The 27,144-nt window shown below is 42.4% G+C and overlaps 1 protein-coding gene across 4 annotated transcripts in view; it reads left to right on the top strand.

The window, feature by feature from the left end:
• Positions 1–27,144, top strand: part of LOC122551642 (growth factor receptor-bound protein 14-like) — a 150,309-nt gene that overhangs the window by 93,827 nt on the left and 29,338 nt on the right. For all 4 annotated transcript variants that reach the window (XM_043693890.1, XM_043693891.1, XM_043693894.1 and 1 more), the window contains 2 exons: positions 20,217–20,327; positions 25,619–25,714. In XM_043693890.1, coding sequence (XP_043549825.1) covers positions 20,217–20,327; positions 25,619–25,714 — 207 coding nt within the window. The remainder of the gene's footprint in view (positions 1–20,216; positions 20,328–25,618; positions 25,715–27,144) is intronic.

The raw sequence follows: 27,144 nt of genomic DNA, 5'->3' as shown, positions 1-27,144 counted from the left end.
TTTGGATAACATCCAATCCAGGGCTGAAAAATCACAAGTAAAACTTATGTCATAGAAGGGCAAAGCAATGACCATTGGCAACAAGATCATCATATATAGATGCAGAATTAAGCCATATGATCCATTGAGTCTGCTATCGTGTTTCTCAGCCACATTCTCGTGCCTTCTTCCTGCAACCTTTGATCACGTTACTAATGGAGAACTTATCTATCTTTGTCTTAAATACATTCAAGGACTTGGCCTCCACAGCTCTCTACCCCAGTGCATTCCACAGATTAACCACTCTCTAGCTGAAGAAATTTCTTCTGTAAAGAATCATCCCTTTATTTGGAGGTGGTGCTCTTTGTTCTTAGTCTGTCCTACTAGTGGAAACATCATTCTCATATCCACCCTACCCAGGTCTTTCAGGATTTTGGAAGTTTTAAATTCGATTCCCTTTCATTCTTCTAATCTCCATCTATTACAGACCCAGAGCCCTCAACTGCTCCCCATATGACAAGCCCCACATCTCTGGGATTATTCTTGTAAACCACCTCTGGACATCATCCACGGCCAGCATATCACGGCATGGTGGCTCAGTGGTTAGCACTGCTGCCTCACAGCACCAGGGACCCAGGTTCAATTCCTGCCTCAGGCAGCTGTCTGTGTGGAGTTTGCATATTCTCCCCTTGTCTGCATGGGTTTTCTCCGTGTGTTCCGGTTTCCTCCCACAGTCCAAAGATGTGCAAGTTAGGTGAATTGGCCATGCTAAATTGCCCATAGTGTTAGGTGCATTAGTCAGGGGTAAATGTAGGGGAGTGGGTCTGGGTTGGTTGCTCTTCGGAGGGTTGGTGTGGACTTGTTGGGCTGAAAGGCCTGTTTCCACACTGTATGGAATCTAATCTAATCGCTCCTTCAATATGATGCTGAAACTGTTGACAATATTCCACTTGTGGTCCAACCTGTGCCTTACAAACTTCCACAGTTTATTTCTGCTCTTGAACTCTAGCCCTCTCGAAATGAATGCCACCATTGCCTTTGCCTTCCTAACTACCAAATGAACCTACATGTTAACCTTAAGAGAATCCCAGACTAGGACTTCCAAGTCCCTTAGTGCTTCAGATTTCTGAAGCCTTTTCCTGTTTAGAAAATAGTCTATGCCTCTATTCTTTCTACAAAAGTGCACAACCTCATACTTCCCACATATGTATTCCATCTGCCACTTCTTTGCCCACACTTCTAACCAGTTCTTCTGTATTTGTCCCACCATCTAAATACTACCTGTCCCTCCAACAATCTGTGTCATCTGCAACATAGCAATAGTGCCCTCGGTTCCTTTGTCTAGATATACATAATGTGAACAGTTGGGGATCCAACACAGCTCCGAAAGCTAGTGTGCTTCCATATATTTGTAGTTACCTTTACCTTTACTCAGTTGTAAGACCATTATGTCTGATTCCAGCTTCCCCCTCTCTCAAACTGCAGGGGAAATTCTATCATATTATGGTTGCTGACCCCCAGAGATTCCTTTACCTTTAGCTCCCTAACCAAGTCTGCCTCACTACACATCACCAAATCCAAAATTGCCTCTTCCCTAGGGGGCCGTACAACAAGCTGCTCCAAAAGAAAATCTCTCAGACTTTCCATGAATTCCTTTACTTAGAATCTGCTACTAACCTGATTTTACCAGCCTACCTACCTATTGAAGTTCCCCGATGATTATTGTAATGGTCCCTTTCTTACGTGCCTTTTCTAACTCCTGATATATTTTCTTTCTCACCCTGATTAATGTTAGGAGGTATTTACATAACCTTTTTTCTTGCTTTGAGATTCTGTATCCTTTCTTGCTGTTGATTTTAATTTCAGTTCTTACTAACAAGCCAACCCTGTCCCCTCTGCCCATGTGTCTGTCCTTTGGATAGGCTGCATATCTTTGGATATTTCTTTCCAGCCACAATCTCCATGCAGCTACATATCTGTGATGCATACAATATCATACCAACCAATTTCAATCTGCACTGTGATCTCACTTGCTTCATATACTGTGCGCATAAGTCTAACACTCTCAGTCCTGCATTGTCTGACCCCCTTCTCATAATTGTACTCTTATCTGCAATAGAGAGAAAGTGAGGGCTGCAGATGCTGGAGATCAGAGCTGAAAATGTGTTGCTGGAAAAGCGCAGCAGGTCAGGCAGCATCCAAGGAACAGGAGAATCGACGTTTTGGGCATAAGCCCTTCCTGAACACATTTTCAGCCCTTATCTGCTATACCTAAGTTTAGATTTCTGATCTTTTCCATGCTGTCTGTCCTGTTATTTATTTTGGAAGCTTCAGTTTCCTGAACACTTCCCCCCCCACCTTTTTAACCTCTTCCATAGTTTTCTGTGACGTGGAATTACACCTCAGCACCCCCCACCACCACCCCACTATTTAGTTTAAAGCCTTGATATTTACAGCCTTGGTTATTTGATTCACCAAGACTCTGGTCCTAGCATAATACGGGCAGAACACTTTCCATTGGAACGGCTCTCTTTTTCCCCAGTAGTTGTGCCACTTTTACGTCATGAGTTTATCTCTTGTTGACCTTATGCCATTTAGCTCATTGCTCATTTAGCTCATTAATGCTGAGATTGGTTCTGGTTTTTGATTTCAACCCACCTGCTCATATTCCTTCAGCAGAACCTCTATCTAACTATATTGGTGGTATCTACGTTGATCACAAACTGTACCTAATCCCTCCCACTCCAAGTTGCTCTGCAACTCAGCTGATCCATCTTGAACTTGGGCACCAGGCAAGCAACACAAGCTTCAGAACATTCAATCCTGGCCACAGAGAAAAGTGTTTGTTCCCCTCATTACACTATCCCCGATTATAACTACATTTCTCTTTTTGTTCCTCCTCTTGAATGGCTCCCTGAACTATGGTGCTATGGTCATTTTGCTCATCCTCTCCAGAGTTCTTGCTCTCATCTATGCAGGGGGCAAGAATCTGAAACCTGTTAGACAAGTTCAAGGGCTGAGGCTCCTTCATTGCTACTCCCTGGAAACTTCTACCTGCGTCTCTGGCAGTCACATACCCCTGTCCCTGACCACTGACTGAATTTGAAGAAGTTCATCTAAGGGGTGTAATTGCCTCCTAAAATGTGACCCCCTCATGTGTCACTGTTCAAAGCTCAAACTCCAGCTCATCAACTCTGAGCCAGAGTTTCACAAATAGCCAACACTTGCCACAGATGTGGTTACTGAACCACAATGCGGTTCACCAGCTCCCACATCGTGCAGGTACAGCCCATCGCCTGGCCCTGCATTTCTACTTTATTTACTTAGTCCATAACTTTGTTTTCTTAAATGGTTCTGACTGGTCTTTTAGCTTGTAATTTGTAAAATAAAGAATTTACCCATCACTCTCTTTTTGAGATTCAGTAGCATCACCATCACCAAATTCCCCACTATTAATATCTTAGGGGTTACCATTGAGCGGAAACTGAACTTGAGCCAGCCATGCAAAAACTTTAGCTATAAGAGAGGGTCAGTGTCTGGGAATATTGCAGTGCATAACTCATTTCCTTATTCCCCAAAACTTGTACACCATCTAAAAGGCACCAAGTCAGTGTGACTGAATATTCTTCACTTACCTGAATAGGTACAGGTCTCACAGCACTCCGGAAGCTCAGCACTACCAAGATCAAAGCAGCGTGCTTGAATGTACTCAACAATCTTTGAGAACCTTTCCCTTCACTATTGTTGTGTTTGGCAACAGCACATACCATGTATAAGATGTGCTGTAGTAACTGACCAACTCTTCTCTGACAGCACCATTCAAAACTACTCCTTAGAAGGATAAGAGCAGCAGATGGATTGGGAACAATACTGCCAACAAATTCCCTTCTAAGCCATTCACCATCCTGACTTGGAACTACATTGCTTTTATTTCATTGTTACTCACTCTATTTCAGGGAACATTTTTCCTTGCATGGGTCTATCTGCACTCCTACTTAAATGACAACACCACCACCTTCCTGAGGGGAATTGGGGATATGTCTTAAGTGCTGACTTAGTTAATGATACCCAAATCCATGAATGAACTAGAAAACATTTAAACCTTTTTAAGCCGACACACAGAATTTCAACTGAATCTTGCTCAATAGAACTGTTCCCTGTTCTGCAGCCTGCATGTTCTCAAATAAAAACTAAAGATTTGTGTGAAGCTTATAGTTTCAAGTAATGTACCCAGCAACCCACTGCTCCCCCCAAAATTAATCAACTTTTGTCGACTCTCATTCTATTGTCCCAAGCAACTTGGTCACATCATCAGCCATTGGAAGCAAGTTGGATTGCAATAAATCTAATACTATTAGAAATCTTGGTCAGAAGTCACATGACACCAGGTTGTTGTCCAGCAGGTTTATTTGAAATCACAAGCTTTCAGAGCGCTGCTCCTTCATCAGGTGGAATGCAGAGAAGCACACAGGCACATGATTTATGGCAGAGAGGTCAAAAGCTCATACAAATGGTGTGAGTGGAATGTCAACACACTGAATCATAAGTCTCTGCAGGTGATCAAAATTATTAGATGGTGTGAGTAAAGTGTCACACCATCTGATACTTTTGATCACCTGCAGAGATTTGTGATTTAGTTTGTTGACACTCCACTCACACCATTGAACAATCTTCGGCCTCTGCCTATAAATCTATGTTCTGTGTTCTAAATCAGCCATCATGCCAACATAAAGTTCTCCTCATAAGCACATGGGCCATTGCACATTTGTTCATTTGATTCAACAGTAGTTAACAGGTGATTCTAAATAATGGATGTCTATGACTTTAATCTGGACATAGTGGTCACCAGTGCCACCAAGTGGCAACTGACTACTGCACTTATTCAGAGTTTCAATAATGCCCCTTCAGAGTGAAAACAAGCTATAAGCTAAGGTTGAATATATCTTTTTTGATAGTCAGTGTCCGAAGTTGAAAGTGAGGTTTAACTTGTGGATTTCGGATTACCAATAACTAAAATTCAACTGTGTGGACACGATACAGAATGAAACATCGTGGAGGATATTTGGTTCCTATGTATGTATACTCATTTTATTGAACAAACTGGCTATCCTTACACTTTTCTGCGTGTTACTGGCTCCAGAAGCTTATGATTTCCAGAGGTTACAGGGAAGATATGTCAGCTACTGGTGCCTACCAAACCAGCAGTGTTACTTAAACCATTTCAAGTCAATATAATTTGAATTCGTCTTAGCTAGCATGGCAGCGTCAAATGATATTTGGTCATTTTTCTGTCTACAGTATGCTACTGTACTGAGAAATGTGCAGTTCTTCATATTTCCAATGGAACTAGAAACATTCTGATGTGAAGACGAGCAAAATCCCCACAAGTCTCGGGAACACTTGATCGCACATTTGACATTCTATATGACAATCTGCTCTGTTTTATGGACTGGAAATGTTTTCATTTTATTAATGTGCAGCTAGTAACAAGGCTGATCACTTTAGCCTTTGACTGCTCAAAACCTGGGTTTAGTTCCCGCCTCAGGCAACTGTCTGTGTGGAGTTTGCAAATTCTCCCCGTGTCTGTGTGGGTTTCCTCCGGGTGCTCCTGTTTCCTCCCACAGTCCAAAAATGTGCAGGTTGGGTGAATTGGCCATGCTAAATTGCCTGTAGTGTTAGGTGAAGGGGTAAATGTAGGGGAATGGGTCTGGGTGGGTTGCTCTTCGGAGGGTCGGTGTGGACTTGTTGGGCCGAAGGGCAATGTTTCCTCATAAAGTAAGTAATCTAATCTAATCTAAAACCAAGAAAGCTATCAAAATGTTTCAATTTTGTAGATATTTAAGGCACAGAAGAAGGCAACGTGGCATGGTCTGTCCTGTCAATGCTGTTTTGTTTTTAATTCATTCATGGGACATGGGTGTTGCTGGCTGGCCAGCATTTTATTGCCTGTCTCTAGTTGCCCTTGAGAAGATGGTGATGAGCTGCCTCCTTGAACTGCTGCAGTCCGCATGCTATATCTAGCCCTATATTTATATAGCGAATTATCTAATATGATTTGATTTTCTAATATGATATGATTCCCCTATATGATTTGTCTGTTAGCATGCGATACAATAGTTTTCATTGTATCTCGGTACATGTGACAGTAATAAATCAATATTTCCACGTCCGAATGGGGAGTGTCTTGGAGGGGAACTTGCAGGTGCTGGTGTTCCCTTGTATCTGTTATCCTTTGTCCTTCTAGACGGAAGTCGTCATGGGTTTGGTAGGTGCTGTCTTTGGTGAATTTCTGCAGTGCATCTTGTAGATAGTACATACTACTGCTACTGAACATTGGTGGTAGAGGGAGTGGATGCTTGTGGATGTGACACAAAATCAAGCGGGCTGCTGTGCCTTGTATGGTGCCAAGTTTCTTGTGTTGCTGGAGCTACACTGATCCATGCAAGTGGGGAGTATTCAATCACACTCCTGACTTGTGCCTTTATAGATGGTGGGATCTAGCTTAATAGGTATAGCTTTGGGGAGTCAGCAGGTGAGCTACTTGCTGAAGTATTCCCAGCCTCTGACTGGCTCCAGTAGCCAATGTGTTTGTGTGGCTCATCCAGTTAAGTTTCTGGTCAATGGTATCCCTAAGGATGTTGACTGTGGTGGATTCATTGATAGTAACACCTTTGAATGTCAAGGAGTGGTGCTTAGATTAGTCACAAATGCTTAGCATTTGTGTGGCATGAATGTTACTTGCCACTTGTCAGCCGAAGCCTGGATATTGTTTAAATCTTATTCACATTTGAACATGGGCTGTTTCAGTATCTGAGGAATTGTGAATGGTGCTGAACATTGTACAATCGTCAGTGAACATCCCCACTTATGACCTGATAATGGAGGGAAAGTCATTGATGAAGCAGCTGAAGATGGTTGGGCCTAGGAAACTACCCTGAGGGTGCTGAGATAACTGACCTCCAATAACCAAAGTCATCTTCTATGTAACAGGTATGACTCCATCCAATGGAAAGTTTGGCTCTGATACCCATTGATTACAGTTTTGCTCGGCCTACTTAATGCCACACTCAGTCAATGCACCCTTGATGTCTAGGGGTGTCACTCTCATCTTACCTCTGGAATTCAGCTCTTTTGTCCATGTTTGAACCAACACAAACTAGGTGTCACTGAACAGATTTTTGCGACGCATGTGCTGTTTGATTGTACTATCAATGACACTTTCTATTACTTTACTGATGATCAATAGTGGAATGATAGGATGGTAACTGGCCGGGTTTAATTTGTCCTGTTTTGAGTATAGGAGCAACTATCCACATTGTCGGAAAGATGTTGGTATTTTGACTGTACTGGAACACTTGGCTAGGGGAGCAACATGTTCTGAGACAAGGCCTCAGTACTATTGCTGGAATATTTTCAAGGCACATGGCCTTTGCGCGATCCAATACCAGCAACCATTTCTTGATATCATGTTGAGTGAATCAAATTGGATGAGGACTACTTTCTGTGGTGCTGAGGACCATTTGGAGGAGGCCGAGATGGCTGTTCTGGTTGAAGATTGCTGCAAGTGCTTCAGCCTTAACACTTGTCCGATATTTTGGGGTGTTGCATCAATGAGAATGAGAATATTTCTGGAGCCTTCTCCTCCAGTGAGTTGTTAAATTATGCACCACCATTCACAGCTGGACGTGGCAGGACTGCAGAACTGAGATTTGATCTGTTGGTTGTGCATCAACAAAGGTCTGACTTCAATAATTCCATTTTCTAGCCCTTGGTCTAAAGCCCTGGAAGATGTGGCAATGTAAGTAAATATCTAATACTGCTTAAATGTTTGAGAGTTTCTGACTTAACCATTCCTTCAGGCAGTGGGTTCCAGACTGCCTGCACTTTTGAGAGTGAAAAGAATTCTCCTCCACTCTCTTAGTCTTTTACCTCTTGCTTTAAATCTATGCCCACCTGTTTGATACCATTGCTAATGACGAAGCACCCATCATAGCCACCCTATCTATGTCCCTCATAATCCTGTGCACTTTTATGAGGTCTTTTCTCAATCTTTGCTGCAACAAGGAAGATCCAATCTCCTCCTAGTTCAAATCATCCAGGTGGGGCAGCAACCTGGTAAAATTCCTCTGCATCCTTTCTATTGTGATCACATCCTGTAATGTGTTGACTAGGACTGCACACAGTAGTCCACTTGTGGACCAATCAGTATTTTATATAGTTTCAGTATAATGTCCTTGCTCTTACATTTTGTGTTTTTGTTAATAAAGGCAAATATCCTATATTGCCTTCTTAACCACCTTATCTACCTGCCTTGCTACTTTCATGGATCTGTGGATATGCACACTGAAGTCCCTCTAATCTTCAGTTCATTCCAGGGTCCTGTCATTCATAGTACAATTCTTGGCCCTGTTAGCTCTTCCCAAATGCATTGATCAGAGTTGAATGCTGTTTGCAACTGTTCTACCTATTGACAAGTCTGTTAATATCCTCCTATAGTTTATGGCTATCTTTATTGCTGTTTACAACCTTGTCAATTATGGAAAATCTACTAAACCATAGATCTTATGACATCCCATATCTCTGACAGTGCTCACACTGCTGCTCTCTCCACTTTCTCAACAGTGTTCACAGTCCCCTGGTCAATATATCTAACAGTACTTGAAGTCCACCTGCAAGACATCTTACACTCAGGCACTGCTGCCTCCACACCTCTGTACACTAATATGGCTCAGCTATCACTCATATCCCTAACAATGCTTGTACCCTCTTGTGCTTGTACGCTTCCTACCTTCTCGCCTGTGTTCCTTCCCACTGTGCCGGGGGATAAGGGAGAGGTTTTTGGAGAGGTGATGAGCTGTGTCTGGAGTGGAGGAATATCTGGTTTTTGACATGAGAATTGAGCTGTGTACAGAATGTCGAGTCAAGAGAAGGTTTGGGAATGTATGTGGTCCAAGGGGAGGCTGAACAGTTATGAATCTGGATCAGTGGTGCTGGAAGAGCACAGCAATTCAGGCAGCATCCGACAAGCAGCAAAATCGACATTTCGGGCAAAAGCCCTTCATCGGGCTTTTGCCCGAAATGTCGATTTTGCTGCTCGTCGGATGCTGCCTGAATTGCTGTGCTCTTCCAGCACCACTGATCCAGAATCTGGTTTCCAGCATCTGCAGTCATTGTTTTTACCTGAACAGTTATGAATGTTCATTTAAAAACTCTGCAGGTCATTGCACTGAAGAAATGTTTTATGTGGCAGTGTGACAAAAATGGAGAGTGCTTTGCCATGGGGCCTCCCCAAAGTGCTTATCATGGGTTGAAGCTGGAACAGATCATAGATAGTCCAAAGTCTCTCAAAGGGAAATATGAAGCCATAGTTTAAAACCTAGTTAGTAGTTGATGCTCCAACTCCAATACCGGCTGGAATATCTGGGCCAATATTCTTCTGGTCAAAATGTTTTTCCCTCAAGTTCTGCTTAAAATTTTCTTGGGAACCACATTGATTTTTGATGAGCTGCCTGTTGGTTTTCAATGGCTCCTTTTTGATTCTGACCAAACCCCCTCAAAATATTATCAAGGAGATAGCCTCGACCCTAATTTTTATCTTACTTACAGGGAAGTGGAAAGCCCTGTGTTCCAGATGTGATTTGAGTGGTCACACAACGAGGCTTTAAGAAAAACACCACTATTCTTACACTACAGTTAAAATGTAATCAAAAAAAACATTGGCATAACTCTAACTCTATTAAAGTACTTCATGAAAATGAAATATTATTTAACGACTGCTCATCAACTGATCCAAAATAGCAGCACCCCATAAACACATGCTTGGCAAAGGAAAATTCAGCAAAACAGATTTGCGTCACTTACTATCTTCTCCAGTCAAGGAGAAAGGCAAATCTAAAAGCATGTATCTAGCAGCAGAGAGAGAATTCAAACTTTTTGCAGTAGCAGCAAGAGAGCTGTATATATAGGTTGAAAGAATCTTTGGTAACAAAGGAAGTGGAACAACTAATCAACAGTAAAAAGGAAGCTTACTTAAGGTTGAGGAGGCAAGAATCAGAGGAATCTAGAGAATTACAAAGTAGCCAGGAAGGAATTGAAGAATGGACTTAGGAGAGCTAGAAGAATGCATGAAAAAGCTTTAGGGGTAGGATTAAGGAAAACCCAAAGGCATTGTACACTAGCGTGAGGAGCAAGAGTCATAGAGTTAGCGGGTTTTGAGATTTGTAGCTTAGTTGGGGTTCTGGGTGTAGGTTTGCTCACTGAACTGGAAGGTTCATGTTCAGACGTTTCATCACGATACTAGGTAACATCTACAGTGAGCCTCTGGACGAAGCACTGCTGATGATTCCTGCTTTCTGTTTATATGTTTGGGTTTCTTTGACTTGATGACATCATTTCCTGTAGTGATGTCATTTCCTATGATGATGCCATTCCTGTTCTTTTTTCAAGGGGTGGTAAATTGGGTCCAAGTCAATGTGTTTGTTTGACAGAGTTCTGGTTGGAATGCCATGCTTCTAGGAATTCTTGTGCATGTCTCTGCTTGGCTTGTCCTAGGATGGATGTGTTGTCCTAATCGAAGTGGTGTCCTTCCTCATCTGTATGTAAGGATACTAGTGAGAGAGGATCATGTCGTTTGTGGCTAGTTGATGTTCATGTATCCTGGTGGCTGCCTTTCTGCCTGTTTATCCAATGTAATGTTTATTACAGTCCTTGAATGGTATTTTGTAAATGACATTAGTTTTGCTTGTTGTCTGTATAGGGTCTTTCAAGTTCATTAGCTGCTGTTTTAGTGTGTTGATGACTTTATGGGCTACCATGATGACAATGGGTCTAAGTAGTCTGGCAGTCATTTCTGAGATGCCTTTGATGTAGGGGAGAGTGGCTAGGGTTTCTGGACGCGTTTTGCCTGCTTGTTTGGGTTTGCTGCTGTGTGTGGTGGCTCATGGGAATAATGTTCTGATGCAGCTTCGTTTATGGATGTTGGGGTGATTGCTTCGAAGCTTCATAGAGTCACAGAGATGTACAGCATGGAAACAGACCCTTCAGTCCAGCTTGTCCACGTCAACCAGATACCCCAACCCAATCTAGTCCCAGCCCATATCCCTCCAAATTCGTCCTATGCATGTACCCATCCAAATGCCTTTTAAATGTTGCAATTGTACAAGCCTCCACCACTTCCTCCAGAAGACCATTACACACACACACGACCCTCTGCATGAAAAAGTTGCCCTTTACATCTCTTTTATATCTTTCCCCTTTCATCCTAAACCTATGCCGTCTCGTTCTGGACTCTCCCTACCTTAGGGAAAATATTTTGGAGGGAACTTGTGCCTGGAGTCAGAGGAACTAGGGGTGGTTCTTAATAAATACTTTGCTTCATTATTCACTACTGAGTGAGATCTTGATTTTGCTGAGGACAGCGTGAAACAGACTGATATGCTTGAACAGATTGATGTTAGGAAGGAGAATGTGCTGAAAATGTTCAAAAACATATGGGGGGATTCAAGATGGCGGCGATCTGAGATAATCGCACTGCAGAGCTCCGCATCACAGCACGAGCGAGACAAACATTTAACCTGCCCAACCCCGGCTGTCGCAATATCTTGGGACTCGGGAAAGATCATGGAGTCCCAAGAAACTTCCAAAATTTAACTTACCTGTGTTTCCAGTCGTCCAGAGATGCCAAAGGAGGGAGGAGGAGCATCCGAGGCCGGGTCTGCAGCTCAGCCTGCAGGATCCTCTGAGCCGATTAGTTTCCAGACCTTGGTGAACGAGCTCGCAAAACCTCGTGAGATGCTGGGGAAACAGATTGATGAGAAGCTGGCTCCAATCTCTCTCATGCTGCAGAAGCATGAGCAGCAGCTGGGAGACCTGGAGAAGAGGACGAATGAGGTGGAGCACAGGGTCACAGTGGTTGAAGCTGATGCCAGTTCATCCAAGGATAGGATCCAAGCCCTGAAGACACAGGTCCGTAATTTGCGTGACTAAGTGGATGATCTTGAGAACAGGGGCAGGAGAAAAATCATTTGGATCATCGGTCTGCCTGAGGGTAAGGAAGGTGAACGGCATGCGGAATTTGTTGAGGATTGGTTGCCAAAATTCCTTGACTTGGAGACTGGCATGAGAAGATTGAAGATCGAGAGGGCTCACTGGGTCACAGTGCGGAGGTCAGGTCTGGGTCAACGCCCTCGTCCTCTCCTGGTGCGGTTCCATCATTACTGGGATAAAGAGAGAGTCATGGAGGCTTCCAGAGTCCAGGGAAAAGATCCGAAGGCCCTAATTTACGAGGACTCTAAGATCATGTTCTTTCAAGACTTCTCAGCAACGGTGATCCAGAAACAAAAATCTTTCGACGGTGTTAAGAGAAGACAGAGGGAGTTTGGGATTCTGTACTCCGAGGTATCCGACAGTACTTCAAATCACCTTAGATGGATCCATACATCTCTTTGACACATCGGAGAAGGCAAGAGACTTTCTGGTCAACTAACCTAATTTGAACAATTTTAGTATATATAAAGAGTGTTGTTTGCTATATGTTTAACATTCTGTAAAAGAAATGAAGGAAGTCTGGTTGGAGCTTTATCTTTGTTTTTTTTCTCTATTGATAATAATTTGGTTTAAACTATGTTTGGCAGTGGTTGAGATGTACATTTCAATTTCTAAGTTAGGATATATCAAAGGATGGGTGGGGTATTTATTCCCCTTTATTTAAAATAATGTTTTTTAGTCATATTGGTATTCTATGGGGCGTTTATTCTTTTCTGCTTGTGTTTGAGAAGTGAAGGTGGCTGGGATGGTTAGATGCCTACTTATGGGCAGTTTGGGATGGGTAGTTGCCCCCTCTGGGCAGGGGGTGAGTTCCCCTATTCAGCGCTGTTGGCGCTTTTATATGGGGTTTTGTTTTGGGTTTTGTTGATTTTTATTCTCAATAGTTTTGTAGGTTTGTTAAATATCATGGTTTTAGTTTATGTAGATTTTATTTTTGGTGGATCATTGATACTAATGCTCAGCAGTTTGTGGTTCTGGTTCCTCTTCTCTGGAAATTAAATTTTTATTGCAGAAGATTATGGTTAATGATTTGATTAAATGGTGTACCTCGAATATCAAGGGAAGTCATTCACCAATTAAGAGGAAGAAGGTACTCTTGAGTCTTAGGAAGGAGAAGGTGGAGATTGCTTTGTTACAGGAGACCTATTTGGATGACAAGGAGCATCTGAAATTACAGCAGAATGGCTTTGACTGAGTTTATTTTTTCATCATTTAAGACCTGAAGTAGGGGAGTGACTATTTTGATTAGGAAGAATCTCCCATTTAAGTTGTTGGATTTTGTTAAAGACACACGCGGGAAGTTTGTAATTCTTAATAATTCTTGATAAATGGGGAAGAATATGATGTTTTTAAATGTATATTGCCCTCCAACTCATCCCCTTAAATTTTTGATACACACTTTTTCTAAACTGAAAAGTCTCGAGTCCCAGGCACATCATTATAGGGGGAGCTTTTTAACTGTCTCATGGATCCCACAGTAGACAGGTTGCCCAAAGGTCCCTCATTACCCTCTGTACAAACTAAACAGTTAGTGGGTCTCTGTGGGGAATTAGGGTTGGTGGACGTCTGGAGGCGTCTCCACCCTACAGGTCGGGATTTTATGTTTTTCTCCAATCCGCACAGATGTCACACCAGGATTGATTTTTTTTTTCCGATCCCTGTGGTAACCCTGGATTTGGTGATATCTTGTACAATTGGTAATATTATCATCTCAGATCATGCTCCAGTGTACCTGTTGGTTAAGTTTAAGGGCATTACAGTGGGTTTGAGGTACTGGTGAATGGATCCCTTTATCCTCCAGGATAATAAATTTGTGGAGTATTTCTCTAGGGAATTTTGGGGGTTCCCAGACATCAACATAGGCGCGGTTGATAGCTCATCCGTCCTCTGTGAAACTGCCAAAGCTTTTGCTAGGGGGTTAGTTATTTCATATTCCACCAGTAGGAAGCGGCAGAAGGGTGAGCAACAATGTCTCCTTGAAGCATGAATAAAGGCAGCCGAGAAGGCCTACTTTGACTGACACTTGGTCAAACTACAGAGGATTACGGCGCTGCAGTCTGTGTTAAATTCCATGCTCACGCAGACAGCAAAGAAGAACCTGGCTTTTGCAAAGCAAAGGTTATACGAGCTTGATGACAAGCCAGGCAAATACTTGGCGTATCTTGCCAGAAAGAGGAGTCCCCCACAAGCCATTACGGCAATTAGGGAAATGTCTGGGAGCCTAACATGTGATTCTAAAAAGATTAATGTGGCGTTCCAGAGATTTTATACCAATCCGAGGATTGTGAGGAGGGGCAGGCCAAAATGGAATCCTTTTTTAGGGATCTGAAGCTCCTGGGTGTGACTCCGAACAACAGCCCTTTCTCAATGCCCCATTATCAGAGCAAGAAATGCAGGAAGTGTGAGGCAGCTTCAGAGTGGAAAGGTGCCCGACCCTGAGGGACTTCCCAGTGAATTCTATAAGGATTTTATAAATATATGTCAGGCCCGATGCGCAGTATGTTCATCGATTCATACAGTCATGATTGTCTCCCACCATCTCTGATAGAGGCCAATATTTCACTTATCCTTAAAAAAGGGAAGGGCCCAGAAGACTGTGCTTCATACAGGCCCATCTCACGCTTAAATGGTGATTTATATCCTCTTTAAGACTCTCGCAATAAGGCTGGAGACTGTGTTACCTTCTATTATTAAAGAGGATCAGACGGGCTTTATAAAGGGTCGCAGATCCTCCAATAATGTTAGGAGACTGCTTAATGTAATTCAAGCATGCCAACAGTAGTCAATACAGGGATTGGTGATTTCTCTAGATGGCCCCGTGTCTGCGTGGGTTTCCTCCGGGTGCTCCGGTTTCCTCCCACAGTCCAAAGATGTGCAGCTCAGGTGAATTGGCCATGCTAAATTGCCCGTAGTGTTAGGTAAGGGGTAAATGTTAGGGGTATGGGTGGGTTGCGCTTCGGCGGGTCGGTGTGGACTTGTTGGGCCGAAGGGCCTGTTTCCACACTGTAATGTAATGTAATCTAATCTAATCTTAATCGATTTGAGTGGCTGTACCTTTTCTATACCCGGGGGCGGTTTGGTTTGGGCGAAGTCTTCATAAGATGGGTAAAGGTTCTCTATGGTGACCCTCTCACAGCGGTCATCACCAATGGGGTATGATCAAGTAATTTTAATATTTTTAGGGGCATCTGGCAGGGCTGTCCCGGTCCACCATTGCTTTTTACGTTGGTGATTGAACCATTGGCAGAGGCCATTCGTGGGGATCTCAATATATCAGTTCCAGAAGTGGGGTCAAAATCACATAAGATTTTGTTGTATGCAGACGATGTCCTAATTTTTTTGACAAATCCAGCAGTTTCAGTGCCTCGCATTCACACGTTTGGCACTTTTTCAGGGTACAAGATTATTTTTGCAAAATCAGAGTCTATTCCCCTTACGATGGAGCTTGCTCTTGAGGGTGACTACAAATTCCCATTTAGGTGGTCACAAGGGGGTTTTGTGTATTTGGGCATATTCATTACTCCAGTTTTGGATCGGCTGTTCAAAGCTTATTTTATCCAATTATTTGGAAAAATTAAACAAGATCTTCAAAGATGGGAGGCACTTCCAGTCTCATGGTTGGGTCAGATAGTGCTTATTCTCCCTCATTTGCTATATCCTATACAAATGCTCCCCCTGAACAGCTGGTTCAGCTCCTTTTTTTTTGGCATTGTAAGCGGCCCCTCATTAAATTAGCCAAACTGCAGCTGCCTCACAGATTGGGGGGAGTGCACCTTCCAGACTTTAAAAATTATCTATTAAGCTCACTTTTGACCTATGTAAGCGATTGGGTTTATGGAGATTCTCTTTCAATATGGCTAGATATCGAGGCCTCCCAGGCAAGGTGCCCCCTTACCAGTTTGTTGTTCTTGGACAAAATAAGGACAGTTAGGGAACATTGCCATAACTCAATAGTCATCAATACTGTTAAAGCATGGAGGGCAATTCAGCAGAGGGAAGGCAATATTGACAAAGAATCTTTGTTTACACCTTTAGTGGGTATGCTGGGTGTTCAACCGGGGATGATAGATTCAGGATTTAAACGTTGGGCAGCTAGGGGTATGTCTTGCATGGGCGATTTATTTGATGGAGACGTAATGATGTCCTTCGATCAGTTAGTATGGAAGTACGAGTTTTCTAATAGAGACCTTTTTCGTTTCTTTTCAAGTTAGGGATTTTATTAAAAAAAAAGACACACTTTTGACTGATCCCTGCAAATTTGACATAGCACACCCCTTTCTATGACTTAAGACTACACTTTCTGTCAGTACTTTATATCATCAATTGGAAGGTGCCCCCTCAGATGAGTTTGATCGACTCTGCAGAATGTGGGAGAGAGAGCTGGGTGTTGAAGTCTCCTCAGAGGCATGGGAGAATATTTGGGAGAATACAAGGAAGATATCAATTTGCAAAAGGACCCATGCTTTACAGTTGAAGATTCTCCACAGGGTCCACTTGGCTCCGGGGCATCTTCAGCATGTCCCAAGTGCAAGGTCTGCACGGCCATTTTTACCCATTGTCTTTAGTCTTGCGATAGTCTTCAAGCATATTGGAGTGGTGTGGCGGGTGCAATGGAGAGGATTTTCAGTGTATGGGTGGAGAAGAACCCTATCTCTATCATTTTGGGCCTACCCATTGGATTTCCTGCAGACGAGCATAAGAAAAAGCTTTTCAATATTCTCACGTTCTTTGCAAGGAAGAATATCTTGCTAGGTTGGATATCTGAAAAACCCCAGGCCTGGCAGGTTGGTGGAAGATTGTTATGGAGCATATTCCCCTGGATTTTCTCACAAATGTGGTACACCACAAACTGAGATTTTTTTTTACAAGATATACCTTGACACAGATTTATCTGCCACACTAACAAGGACTTTTATATAGCTGTAACGATTGTGTTTTATGAGTCCAATATCCAGGGAGGAAGAACTGTGAACGTATGAGTGTTTTGTTTGGCTGGACTGAGTTAGGACTATTTATTAGTTTGTTGTTGGTTATTTATTTAATTAAATAGCCAGTTTTTAAAAAAAAAATCGATATTTTTCTATATATGTTTATACATTTGCACATGAGGGGGGTTGGAGCTTTTTTTATTTGTTTTTTTTGTGCTGTTTTGAATTATATTGTTTTGTATTTGTTGTAAAATTTAAAAACCTACTTTTCAATAAAAATATATTTTTAAAAAAATCTAGAAAGAGGGGCTTCTGGGGCATTGACTTTTGGCCAGGGAGGAGGCAGAGATTTGCAACTGTTCTAAGGAAGGGTCACTTGACCTGAAACACTAACTCTGATTTTTCTGCACAGATGCTGCCTGATCTGCTGAGCTTTTCCAGCAATTTCTGTTTTTGGTTCTGATTTCCAGTATCTACAGTTCTTTTGGTTTTTATTTAGAGATTTGTAATGTTGCTTTCTTTAAATAAACCAGGTATTAAAGTAAAAGAAAGAAAACATATGGGTAGATAAATCCCTTGGTCCAGACGGGATATACCCAAGGTTACTACAGGAAGCGAGGGAAGAGATTGCTGCACCTTTGACAATGATCTTTGGATCCTTACTGTCCACTGGAGTAGTGCCAGATGATTGGATGGTGGCAAATGTAATTCCCTTGTTCAGGAAAGAGAATAGCCTTATGACTGTGTGGTTTGTAATTGCCAGGATTATCCCTATTCAGTCTTATGTCTGTCGTGGGCAAAGTATTGGAGAGGATTTTGAGATCGGATTTATGATTACTTGAAAAACCGCAGTTTGGTTAGATATAGTCAGCATGACTTTGTGAAGGGCAGGTCATGCCTCGCAAACCTTATTGAATTCTTTGAGGATGTGGCAAAACATATTGATGAAGGTAGAGCAGTGGATGTGGTATATATGGATTTTAGCAAGACATTTGATAAAGTTCCCCATGGTAGGCTCATTCAGAAAGTAAGGAGGCGTGGGATACAGGGAAATCTGGCTGTCTGGATATAGAATTGGCTGGCCCTTAGAAGACAGAGGGTGGTAGTAGATGGAAAGTATTCAGTCTGGAGCTTGGTGACCAGTGGTGTTCCACAGGAATCTGTCCTGGGACCTCTGCTCTTTATGATTTTTATAAATGACTTGGATGAGAAAGTGGAAGGGTGGGTTAGTAAGTTTTCTGATGACATGAAGGTTGGTGGAGCTGTGAATAGTCTGGAGGGCTGTTGTAGGTTGCAACAGAACATTGACTGGATGCAGAACTGGGCTGAGAAGTGGCAGATGGAACTTGGAAAAATGTGAAGTGATTCTCTTTGGAAGGTCAAATATGAATGCAGAATACAGAGTTAAAGGCAGGATTTTTGGCAGTGTGGAGGAACAGAGATCTTTGGGGTCCATGTCCATTGCTCCCTAAAAGTTGCCACCTAAGTTGATAAGGTTGTTAAGAAGGCATGTGATATGTTGGCTTTCATTAGCAGGGGGATTGAGTTTAAGAGCCGCGAGATTATGCTGCAGCTCTGTAGAGCCCTGAAGAGACCATACTTGGAATATTATGTTCAGTTCTGTTTGCCTCATTATAGGAAACATGTGGAAGCTTTAGAGAGGGTGCAGAGGAGATTTACCAGGATGCTGCCTGGACTGAAGGGCATGTGTTATGAAGAGAGGTTAAAGGAGCTAGGGCTTTTCTCATTGGAGCAAAGAAGGATGAGAGGTGACTTGATAGAGGTGTACGAGATGATAAGAGGCATAGATAGAGTGGAGAGCCACAGACGTTTTCCCATGCCGGAAATGTCTATTAATAAGGGGGGATAATGTTAAGGTGATTGGAGGAAGATTTAGGGGGGAGATATCAGAGGTAGGTTCTTTGCACAAAAAGTGGTGCGTGCATGGAATGCACTGCCAGCAGTGGTAGTAGAGTCCTATGTATTAGGGACATTTAAGTGACTCTTGGATAGGCACATGGATGATAGTACAATGAAGGTATGTAGGTTAGTCTGATCTTAGAGTAGCATAAAAGGTTGGCACAATATCAAGGGCAGAAGGGCCTGTACTGGGCTGTACTGTTCTATGTTTATATATCAGCTTCACTGCCAAAACCTCAACTTCTTCAACAACTGAAAGCAAAACCCAAAGTCCTAGATTATTGAGAGCCTGACTCCACCCACTCAACATTCCTAGGTCATTGAGAGCCTGACTCCACCCATTCAACATTCCTTTGTCTAAAAGAAACCCAAAGATACAAACTCTGTTTTCTGTGGAGCTGACACCCGTCTTTAAGAGAAACATGACAGAACAAATCCCTAAAGGCACATATTGTCACAATGTCCTTAAGCATCACTACTCGACTGAACTTAAAATGGTAACACACAAGGAAAACATTAAAATCCTAGACCCCACAGTAATTAAATTGCTGTAGGAAACTCTCTCCACATTTAAAACTGCCTCCCCACTTTGCAGCCTCTGACCCGCCACACTTACAGACTCCCATCCTACCCAATTAGTGACCCAATGTTCCCAAACCACTAATCGCACTTCTCTAGGCCCAACAATCCTGGGGCAGGCTGTACCTTCACAGTTCCATTTCATTGACCGCCATTCAGTGACATAAGTTCACTGCATCCTGCATCGTCCACTCCAGCAGCTTTTCTGACTACCCCATTCCTCTTCTTGCTGCATCTCCAATCAAGGATGGTTTCTCTCTCACATTTACTGCTGCTTAAGTAGCTGCAAATGCTGCCAACCTTTCAAGCATTCAATCACATTCATCTAGAAACACAAGGACAGCAGATACATGGGAACACCACCTTCAAGTTTCCCTCCAAGTAGCTCACTCCCCCCTGGATTGGAAATAAATCACTGTTCCTTCACTGTCGCCAGGTTGAAATCCTGGAATTTCCTCCTTAATGGCATTGTGGGTCAATCCACAGCAGATGAACTGTTGCAGTTCAAGAAGGCAGCACATCACCACCTTACGAAGGTCAACAAGGGATGGGTCATAATGCTGGCTGGTCAGCCAGAGATGCCCACATCCCACAATTGAATGAAGAAAAACTAACCTGATTGGAGCACTTCACCAATTATGACCATTCTACTGATGGAAGTGAAATTTTTCTCCATTGTTTGGCCCTGTGACTGAATCCTTGGCATTTTGGAACATTTGTGCTAAACTAACGTTGTTATGAACATTTTACCTTTCATTATCACAGGAACCAAGACATTTACAGTTTATGGCTGAGTTTAGTGAAAGCAACGTTTACACGCTGTTATCAGCAAGAAAGATGTATGGAGCACCAACAAACTTTGGATTCTGCATTAAGGTACATCTTTTCTGTAAAAAATGATTTTCAAAAGTGAATAGCTATCATATGATGTGGGGCGCATAACATTTTTTGAATCTACATGGATGGAGGTTAAAAAAAGGAAACTCCATTACAGCTGCAATATTGTAGGTCAGAGAATAAATTCAGGATATGAGGGCAATTTAAAAAAAAAAGCAATATATTAGTCATGGATGACTTTACTCTTCATGTAGATTGGGAAAATCAAATTGGCAAAGTTAGCCACAAGGCAGAATTCATAGAATCCATTTGGGTCAGTTTCCAGAACAGCATGTTGTGAATCTGACCAGGGACCAGGCTGAGTTGAATCTGGTAGTGTGTAATGAGGCAGGTTTAATAAGTTGTCACCGAGTAATAACATGGTTATTAGCATTCTGTTTGAGAGTGAGAAACTTTGGTCAGAAACAGCTGTGCTCAACTGTAAGGGTTATTACACAGAAATGGGGACAGAGTTAGTTGGAGTGAACGGAGGGAAATAAAATTACTGGAAAAGAGAATTAATGAAAATGGCAGGTATTTACAAAATGAGTTTATGACTCACAACAAAGACGTTTCCCAATGATGAAGGATTCCATGAAGGGGATAAATCACCCATGGATAAATCGACCATAAATTGAAAAAAAAACAGTATGACAAACATTAGTGGTAAACACAGAGGATTGAGAAAGCTTTAAAAGCCAACAAGATGATCAAAAAAATAAAAACAAGGGAGAAAATAAATATGGAGTAAACTAGCAAGTAACATTAAAATAAGATATTAAAAGCTTATCGTCTAAGAAGGAATAGTGAGGCCAAAGTGAATATTGACATTTTAGAGGTTGTTAATAATAATGGGGAAGTAGGAGATAGCAGAGGAGTATAATAATTACTTTGCATCAATCTTTATGGTAAGAGACACTAATAGCATTTCAAAAATACAAACTAATCAATAGGAGAAAGAGGTGGGTGAGGGAAAAAAGTACAATAACTATCACAAGAGAAAGGTATGAAGGAAGCTAATTGGACTAAATGCTGCTAAGTGCCCTGGACCTAATGGCTTGCATCCTGTAATATTAAAAGAAATAGCTACAGGGTGAGTATGAATGCATTGGTAGTAATCTTCCAAGAATCCTCAGATTCTGGAAAAGTTGCAAAAGTTTGAAAAATCTCACATTGAAAGAGGGAGAGAGATGAAAAATAGGCAAATAGTTAACTATCAACCAGGTGGTTTAACATCTTTGTCATTAGACGCTTATCGTACTTTGAGGTATATACTAACAGAGCATTTAGAAATACATAATTAAATCAAGAATAATAGGGTGGTTATGGTCGGGGATTTTAACTTCCCAAACATAGACTGGGACTGCCATAGTGTTAAGTGTTTACAAGAAAATTTTCTGACTCAATATGTGGATGTACCTACTAGAGAAGGTGCGAAACCTGACCTACTCTTGGGAAATAAGGCAGGGCAGGTGACAGAGGTGTCAGTGGGGAAGTACTTTGGGGCCAGCAACCATAATTCTATTAGATTTAAAATAGTGATGGAAAAGGATAAGCCAGATCTAAAAGTTGAAAGGCCAATTTTGATGGTATTAGGCAAGAACTTTCAAAAGCTGATTGGGGGCAAATGTTCGCAGTAAAGGGATGGCTGGAAAATGAGAAGCCTTCAGGAATTGGATAACCAGAATCCAGAGAAAGTATATTCCTGTTAGGGTGAAAGGAAAGGCTGGTAGGTATAGGGAATGCTGGATGACTAACGAAATTGAGGGTTTGGTTAAGAAAAAGAAGGAAGCATATGTCAGGTATAGATAGGATAGATCGACTGAATCCTTAGAAGAGTATAAAGGCAGTAGGAGTATATTTAAGAGGGAAATCAGGAGGGCAAAAAGGGCACATGAGATAGCTTTGGCAAGTAGAATTAAGGAGAATCCAAAGGGATTTTACAATTCTGGTCTCCTTCCTATCAGAAAGATATTGTGAAACTTGAAAGGGTTCAGAAAAGATTTACAAGGATGTTGCCAGGGTTGGAGGACTTGAGATATAGGGAGAGGCTGAACAGGGTGGGGCTGCTTTCCTTGGCGCATCAGAGGCTGAGGGGTGACCTTATAGAGGTCTACAAAATTATGAGGGGCATGGATAGGAAAACAGACAAAGTCTTTTCGCCGGGGTGGGGGAGTCCAGAACTTGAGGGCATAGGTTTCGGGTGAGAGGGGAAAGATATAAAAGAGACCTTAGGGTTAAAGTTTTCACGCAGAGGGTCGTATGTGTATGGAATGAGCTGCCAGAGGAAGTGGTAGAGGCTGGTACAATTGTAACATTTAAAAGGCATTTGGATGGGTATATGGATAGCAAGGGTTTGGAGGGATATGGGCCGGGTGCTGGCAGGTGGGACTAGATTGGGTTGGGATATCTGGTCGGCATGGACGGGTTAGACCAAAGGGTCTGTTTCCGTGCTGTGCATCTCTTTGACTCTATTGCTCTACGTTAGGTCAAACCTTATAGAGGTCTACAAAATCGTGAGGGGCATGGATAGGATAAACAGACAAAGTCTTTTCGCCGGGGTGGGGGAGTCCAGAACTTGAGGGCATAGGTTTAGGGTGAGAGGGGAAAGATATAAAAGAGACCTTAGGGTTAACGTTTTCACGCAGAGGGTGGTATGTGTATGGAATGAGCTGCCAGAGGAAGTGGTAGAGGCTGGTACAATTGTAACATTTAAAAGGCATTTGGATGGGTATATGGATAGCAAGGGTTTGGAGGGATATGGGCCGGGTGCTGGCAGGTGGGACTAGATTGGGTTGGGATATCTGGTCGGCATGGACGGGTTAGACCAAAGGGTCTGTTTCCGTGCTGTGCATCTCTTTGACTCTATTGCTCTACGTTAGGTCAACATGGTTTCGTGAAGAGGAAACCATGCCTGGGAAATTTATTAGAATTTTTTGAGGAAGTGATGAATAGAATGGAAAACCAGTAGCTTAATGGGGCTGATTTTCTGCTGACCAAACCAGTCATTATTCTGGCCTTGATAGGCATTGCACATAAGGATCCTGAGGAAATTCTTGGGAAATTGAATTTTCCACTGGGCAATTGCATTATACCTGGAACCTTCTGAAACTCTATAAAATTTGGGGACTTAAGCTGTTTCCGATGAAATTATGTAAAATGATTACTCTGGAAAACTCCTGAATAACTGTTAAACTTAAATCATTTACAATCATGACCTTTAACCCCAGACTCTGACCTGATAGACTGTGGGAACTGATAACCCGTTTTCCTCACCTCTTGGAAGATTCATTCTCCCTGCCCATCTCTCTGGGACCTGTCACACGCTTGGGAGCCAACATATCTACCCTGATCTCCACAGGAGTACTCCACCACCACCCTTCCCCCAAACCCTCAAGCAACACTGGACAATCCCCCACTCCATCATCTGACCCAACCAGTCAACGGACCCAATTTGCTTCCCCACTTTTCTTACCTAGTATCAGACACAATCATCCATTTCCCTCTGCCTGTCAGACCAATTCGCTACTTCCCACACTGCTGAACCCAAATACCGGACCCGACACCTACTCTCCCCATCCTTAAACAGTGCTGATGTTTACAGTCCATCGTGACCCACCCTCAACACTTATCTGGCCCCTTGCCACCTGCTATCCTTCCAATTTGGCACCCAACCCCAATCCTGGCACCCTACTTACCTGGAACCTAACTCCTGTTTACTGACATCCTATCACTTGGCAGCCAACCCGTTCCCCCAGCTGTAACCTGACCTGGCACCTCAATACCCTAACCATCTGACAGTTCAATACTATGGATACTCTTTGTTGTTCTGCATTTCTGAGGGAGCCCTGGACAGAATCTCCTCCTAGAAATGAGAAGCTCGCTTCTTTCATAAAAAATGCTGGAATGGCAGTGTCCATGAGATTGGAACTCACTGTAAAATCAGGCCAATGTATTTGGATTTCCAAAAGGGATTTAATAAAATGTCAACTTCAGGCCACTAAATAAGAGCCCTATGCTGTGCGGAATATACTAGCCTGGATAGAGAATTTGCTAACAGAAAACAATTGTGAGAATGGAGGTACTTTCAGGTTGGCAACTTGTAACTTGTAGAGTGTCACAGGGATCGGTAATGGGAACACCGTTATTAACAATATATATTAATGACTTCAATGTAGGCAGTGACTAACACAGCCAAGTTTGTGAATTAATTTAAAATAAGTTCGAAGGTGAGTGGTGAAAATTACACAAACTCTGCAGGGGGATATAAAAAGGTTAGGGGAGAGTCAGGGAAAAAACAGGGCAGATGGAAGATAATGTGAGGTTATGCACTTTGACAGGAAGAATACAGGAGCCGACTATTATTTAAATAGAGAAAGATTGCAGAAAGCTGTCACATATAGGGATTTTGATGTCCTTACACACAAATTGCTAATGTATAAGTTCGGCAGGTATACAGAAGGCAAATTGACTGTTGGTTTTTATATCTAAGTGCGTGTAGTATAAAAGTTGGAAAATCTTGCAAAAACTGCACAAAAGACTAGTCAGATCATACCTAGGCATTATGAACAGCTTGGTCCCCTTTATCTAAGCAAAGATACGTGGTATTAGTGGCTGTCCAGAGATAGTTCACTTACCCTTGATATGAAGGGATATTCTGATGTGGAGAGGTTGTGTAGTTTCAGCCTACTCTTTAGAATTTAGAAGAATGAGAGGAGATCTTATTAAAGCATGAAAGCTATTCAGAGGGCTTAAAGTGGTAGAAGTTGAAAAATTGTTTCCCCTTGTGAAGACGCGGGGGAATAATCTTGGGTAAGGGGTTGCCCATTTTCGGACAGAAATGAAGAGGAATTTCCTCTCTGAGGGTAATAAATCTGTGGAATTGTTTACTCCAGAGGGCTGTAGTGGCTGGGCATTTAAATATATTCAAGGCTGACAGAAACAGATTTTAATCAGTAAGATAATTAGGATTATGTGGAAAAGGCAGAAAAGTAGAGTTGAGGATTATCTGATCAGCCAATATGTCACTAAATGGATGTAAACACTTGATGGGCCAAATCACCTACTTCTGTTCAGATGTTTTATTGTTTATTCATCAATTTTCAAAGAATACTTTTATGCAGGAATTAAGAAATGATATGTTTAAGATATCTAAATAAATTTGAAGAAGATTGAAAGAAGTGTAGTCATTAGCAGGACTTAATTCAGGAGCGTATCAGTGATTTTAAAAGCAAAACTTCCAACAGGTGTTATCGCATGTATTCATTTTTAAATGCCATGTGGCCTTCTAGCTTCACAAATCAAGAGGTACCAGAGACTTGAAATTACTTTGTGCAGAAGATGAACAGAGTAAGATGTGTTGGGTGACAGTGATTCGACTTTTTAAGGTAAAAGTATTTATATTCTTATAAAAGTGTAAAAGATTGATGCATTTTTTAAAAAAAATATTCTTCTAAAACATATTAGTAAAATGATAAGAGGCAACAGCTTCTTTTGCTTTATTGTCTAGCAGTTCTGTGTGCATGCTTATATATTCATACTCATTACATTTGATGCATTGAATGCTCTCCGCTTGTTAAATATTGTTGGAATTCAAGGAAAACAAGCAGGAAACTGGAAAAACACAACAAGCCAGGCAGCATCGGGAGGTGGAGAAGTCAACCTGCATCTGCTTGGACGAAGAGACATTCCACTCCCAAGCAATCCGGATGTCCACCTATTTTGAACAACGTGCTTTTCCCCCCCCTCTGTCATCCAGACAGCCCTCTGCCACACCTCTGCCATTCCCTGCTCTACTGCTCTAAATCACCCCCCACACACAATAAAGACAGGGTCTCCCTTGCCCTCACCTACCACCCCACCAATCTCCGCATCCAACGTACCATCCTCAAACACTTGCACCAAATCCACCACCAAGAACATCTCCCCCTCCCCATTTCTCTCTGCCTTCCTCAAGGACTGTTCCCTTCAACAGCCTTGGTCCGTGTCACTCTCCCCACCAAACCCCACCCCTCCCCTGCAACTGTAAAAGATGAAAAACCTGCCAGCACACCACCCTTCCCTCCATCCAGTGCCCCAAACAGTCCTTGCAGGTAAGACAGAGTTTCACGTGCCTCTCTTCAAATCTAGTTTAGTGTATTAGGTGCTCCTGATGTAATCTTCTTTACATCGTTGAGACCAAATATAAACTCATGGCACATTTCACCAAGCGTTTCAGCCGAGCTCACAGGGGTCAAACTGACATCCCAGTCACCACCCATTCTCCTTCCGACTCCCTTTCTGACATGACCATCTTTGGCCTCCTCCATTGCCACAATGAACCAAACCACAGATTGGAGGAACAACACCTCATCGTCCGTCTGGGCAGCCTGCAGCCAGGAGGACTCAGCATTGAGTTCTCCAATTTCAAATAACCTCCCTTCCTTCCAGCTGCCAACTGGATTCATTCCTCACATTGACCAACCAGTCGTACCCTCTACCTGTGTTCACCTTTCCCTACTTCACCACCCCACCCCTCTCCCCCTTTATCTGCAGCTCCCCTTACACCTACCCCAAGTCCTGAAGAAGGGTTACACTCGAAATGTTGACTTCTGCACCTCCTGATGCTGCCTGGCTTGCTGTGTTCTTCCAGCCTCCTGCTTGTCTCCCTCCGCTTGTTAAATGTTGCTTGGCTAAATAGCAATTTGGTATGCAAGTTTGCCTAATTAATTTGAAGCATTTCAACAATTATAACATTGGTCATTAAGTGCACTTCAAATTTTTGGTAACTGATTATCAATGTATACATTTTCACTGTTTTATGTTTTACATTTTCTAT

The sequence above is a fragment of the Chiloscyllium plagiosum genome, chromosome 7 (assembly GCF_004010195.1).
Source record: "Chiloscyllium plagiosum isolate BGI_BamShark_2017 chromosome 7, ASM401019v2, whole genome shotgun sequence".
NCBI classification, from domain to species: Eukaryota; Metazoa; Chordata; class Chondrichthyes; order Orectolobiformes; family Hemiscylliidae; genus Chiloscyllium; species Chiloscyllium plagiosum.
This window is presented reverse-complemented; position numbering and strand designations above follow the sequence as displayed.